The sequence below is a fragment of the Neoarius graeffei genome, chromosome 20 (assembly GCF_027579695.1).
Source record: "Neoarius graeffei isolate fNeoGra1 chromosome 20, fNeoGra1.pri, whole genome shotgun sequence".
Lineage (NCBI taxonomy): Eukaryota > Metazoa > Chordata > Actinopteri > Siluriformes > Ariidae > Neoarius > Neoarius graeffei.
The window spans coordinates 8,284,347-8,288,437 of record NC_083588.1 but is presented as its reverse complement, the minus strand read 5'-3'; the positions used below and the strand labels follow the sequence as shown (position 1 = coordinate 8,288,437).

The window sequence follows — 4,091 nt, the reverse complement described above, 5'->3', positions numbered from 1 at the left end:
AAATTACAAGAACTCTGAAAGTCACTTGCATGTTCACCAATTATTAAAAACAACCACTAAACTGAACTGACAAACTGTAAAATGTGTCATCGCTCTCATCCTCGGCACATGCAAAATCAGCCCGTGGATCTTCATATTATAGACCTGACTCTATTGGTTAAAAGGATGTCGATGCAAATCCATCCTGTTCTTATTTGCTCTGCATAAAAATCAGCGCGTTGCTCAGCTAAAGCTCATATCACCCATCTGAATTCCAGAACTTCCAGCCATCACAGAGTTTGATTATGGGGCTGAGCGTCATTCAGCAGTGCATTTTTATCCTCATGTTAACACAAGGTCTCTGAGACTTCTTTATATGCTTCCCACTGAGTGTATGATTGAATGTGTTCATGATTATTTCTGATTGCTTTATCTGGCAGGTTTTTGCAGTGCTGAGATCAGACTGGACCAGTCTCCTGCTGTGGTAAAGAGACCTGGAGAAACTGTGAAGATTTCTTGTAAAATAAGTGGATATTCAATGACGAGCAGCTACATAGACTGGATACGGCAGAAACCAGGGAAAGCTCTGGAATGGATTGGTGAGATGAATGCAGGCAATAATCAAGCAACATATGCAGAGTCTGTGAAGAACCAGTTCACCATGACAGAAAACGTCCCAGCAAGCACACAGTACTTAGAGGCCAAGAGTCTGAGGACAGAGGACACTGCGGTTTATTACTGCGCCCGAAGACCCACAGTGACTGGAGCTGAGGAAGCAGCTGTACAAAAACCAGACACAGACTGTATCTGAACTAACTGAAGCTGCTTCAGCTGGAATTGATAGGAAAACATTCTCTGTATCTGTTTACTGCTCCAAATATCCACGTGTTTCTGGATTTAAAACAAATGTAGGAGGGGCCAGAACTAGATTTTTTTTTCTTCAAAATATAGCCATATATCTATGACCTTTGCCCCTGGAAACATTGGAAAAACTCCCAGAGGTAGAAAGGGCATCAGTGTCAGCATGGTGTGTGAATTGTGGCTCTGATGGTTCTTCACCCAACAAACTAAGAGTCATCCCAGTCCCAATCCACACCTCTAGTCTCAACCAGGTTTAGTGGAAGATTCACATGTCCACAAGATACAAAACTTATTCAGGAAGTTGACCTTAAAAAAAAAATCCCACAAAACATAAATCAACACTTTAAGCAGATTCAAGAATTCAGCAGAACTGTGGTGTCAGTGCATTTCATCTTTCAGGAAGTTTCTTTATTTTGCTCTTTAAATGGCATTAAAGAATCTTCATCACAGAGAGTGAAGAACAAACTCCATCATAAAAACACAGTTATAAATTACTTAATTTCCCACTGATACTGGATCTGAGCGCTTTCTCTATTTTAAACCGTGCTGATACAAATGCTCCAATCTGGAATTCAGACTTCCTTCATTTGTATCGCTGCTCCATGGGAGACCTTTTTACTGACAGCAAGAACATTTTGAACCTTTTTTGTTTTTAATCTCTCCTTCCATTTCTGGATATTTTGACAACAGGACTTTTGTGCCTCTAGAGGGCAGTCTGTGCAAACTCAACCATCTCAACCTGTTGCTCTCTGCACATTCAGGCCATTTTCCTTCTCACAGCCTGCTCTGAATCATGACCTTCACATTAAACAGAATTACATACAGCATATCAGCAACCTGTGTTGTGTTGATCAGTAGATAAGGCTCTTTATTTTGGAGAACCTGATTTCATGGTAAATTCATAAGGATTGAAATAAGGCAGTTGATCAATTGTCTAATTTTATACAAATAACCCGTTTAAACTTTTCATCTGAAATGTGAATCTGTATGATGTTGCAGTGTATAAAATCATATCCTTTTTTTCCCCATTCAGAGACATTCAAATGGTTTAAAGGTTCTGTGGATGATTAACAGTGCCGTATTAAGCCAATGCGGTGCCCCTGGGCACTATACCTCTAGTGCCCACCACCACCCTGCATGCACGCGTTCAGTAACCTCCTGCACACACAAACCTTGCCCTTTGCTGTCAAAAATAGTAGCATATACATAAACAATAGTATACATAAACAAGGTCATTCTTCCTCATTGAAAATTTATTAAGTAGGCTACATCAGCCCATCAAATTCACTGAAAACAACCGATATGCATGTAGGCATATTGAAATGTCTTATTCAAAAATGAGCAGCATATATTTGTATGTTTCAATAAAAACCTTCAAAGCATCCATACTCTATCCATATTAAAATGTCTCAATTCAAAATGTGTATCAATTCAAACAGCATCAGCAATTTAAACAGCATCCATCTATATACAATACAGCATATTCAAATGTGTCAATTCAAAATGTGTATCAATTAAAATAGCATCGATCTAGGCAACATATTCAAATGTCTCAATTCGAAATATAAATTCAAATAACAGCCAGTACGGGCCCCTCCCCGGGGTCTCCCTTGCTCCCATCTCCCTCGGCTAACACTGGCTGTGGTTGTAGCATCTCCCCGGCTAGTGCTAGCAGGGCCATCTCCCTCACTAGCATAGCTGATTTCACTAGCTTCGGCTTCAGCGCTGGTAGTGACAGCAATTGTCGATGTTTTTATAAAAAAACGATCTAACACTGGAACATTTTTAATTGCAGCTGCACACCTGGAGTCTTTCTCTTTTTTTAATTTTCTCTTGGCACAACCACTCAATTGATGTCTGTCCATTTTTCATTTCTACCGCGGTTTTTAAAAAATTGATACATTTCACCGTCAGTGGACTGGCTCAACTGACAGGTTGAGGAAAGGGGGGTTAATGGTCACATAGGCCACTCTTGCTCAGAATTATGATTATTGTTGTTGTTCTTATGAAATTTGTGTTTATAATGAATTATATATGACTATTTAACAATGTCAAGTGTATAACCATTTTAAGTGTACAAACATTCACGAAAAATATTTTTAAAGTTTCTGTCATGTGGTGCCCCCCCCCACTGGCTGTGAGTGGTTAGTGCCCCTGGGCACTGTGCCGCAGGCCCATATAGTTAATCCGGCCTTGATGATTAAGGGTTCTCAGCTTCTAAAAATGGTTTTACTCTCAACTTTCTCTAACCGTGAAGCATTCTGTTGTCAGGTTCCACATAGAACCTTCTAATCATCCACTCATCTCTACACTGAGCGGCCTGTGGTTGTGGGTTTAATCCATCCATAGTGCTCATGGACACTCCCTATTCAAATGGAGTCAGGTATAAACAGCATGTTCTTGGCTCTTCTAGTTTCCAGTGAGCTGTGTGATAGAGAACACTCCCGTACACTTTAAATCCATCTGAAACAGAACTCAGAGAAGGATGATTTTAGGACATTGTATTTTATTTGGACTCATATCATGTAAGTTTCAGATTTTTCATGAGATGATTGGGAGGAAAAAGAGCCATTCTGTCCTGATAAACATTATAAAATTACTGAGTTATACTCTTCTCTTTCAGATTCTTATGGACAGTCCCTGACCTCCTCTGCTTCTGTGGTGAAGAGACCTGGAGAGTCAGTCACTCTGTCCTGTACTGTCTCCGGATTCTCAATGGGCAGCTACTGGATGCACTGGATCCGTCAGAAACCAGGACGAGGACTGGAGTGGATCGGCTACATTGATGGTGGCACTGGCACGACATTTGCTCAGTCTCTGCAGGGCCAGTTCTCCATCACTAAAGACACCAATAAAAACATTCTGTACCTCGAAGTGAAGAGTCTGAAAGCTGAAGACACGGCTGTTTATTACTGTGCACGAGACTCACACTGACACAACAGACTCCAGAGCTGTACAAAAACTTACACAAGCACATCTTCATGAGCTGTAAATATTCCCTCAGCAGGAAACTGAACCCCAAAGTCATTTATTATGAACATCTTCATGAACATTCTCCTTTTTATTTTGCTTCAAGTCCTCTGAGAGGCGCTCTTTCTCTACTTTGACAACATCTGCCCCACATATTGAGGATAGAATGACTGAGAGATTAAAAGGACTGAGAGAGGACTTATGTCCAACAATGTGTCTAGAAATATGTTTCATTTTGAAAAAAAAAGAAGAAGAAACAATTGTCAGAAAAGTCCAAACTT

At 40.3% G+C, this 4,091-nt stretch overlaps 1 gene segment (V, D, J or C); it reads left to right on the top strand.

The window, feature by feature from the left end:
• Positions 1–3,272: 3,272 nt before the first annotated feature.
• Positions 3,273–3,774, top strand: LOC132869409 (immunoglobulin heavy variable 3-74-like). The segment is given in 2 exon segments: positions 3,273–3,365; positions 3,464–3,774. Coding segments are annotated over 2 exon segments (351 nt in total).
• Positions 3,775–4,091: the final 317 nt, after the last annotated feature.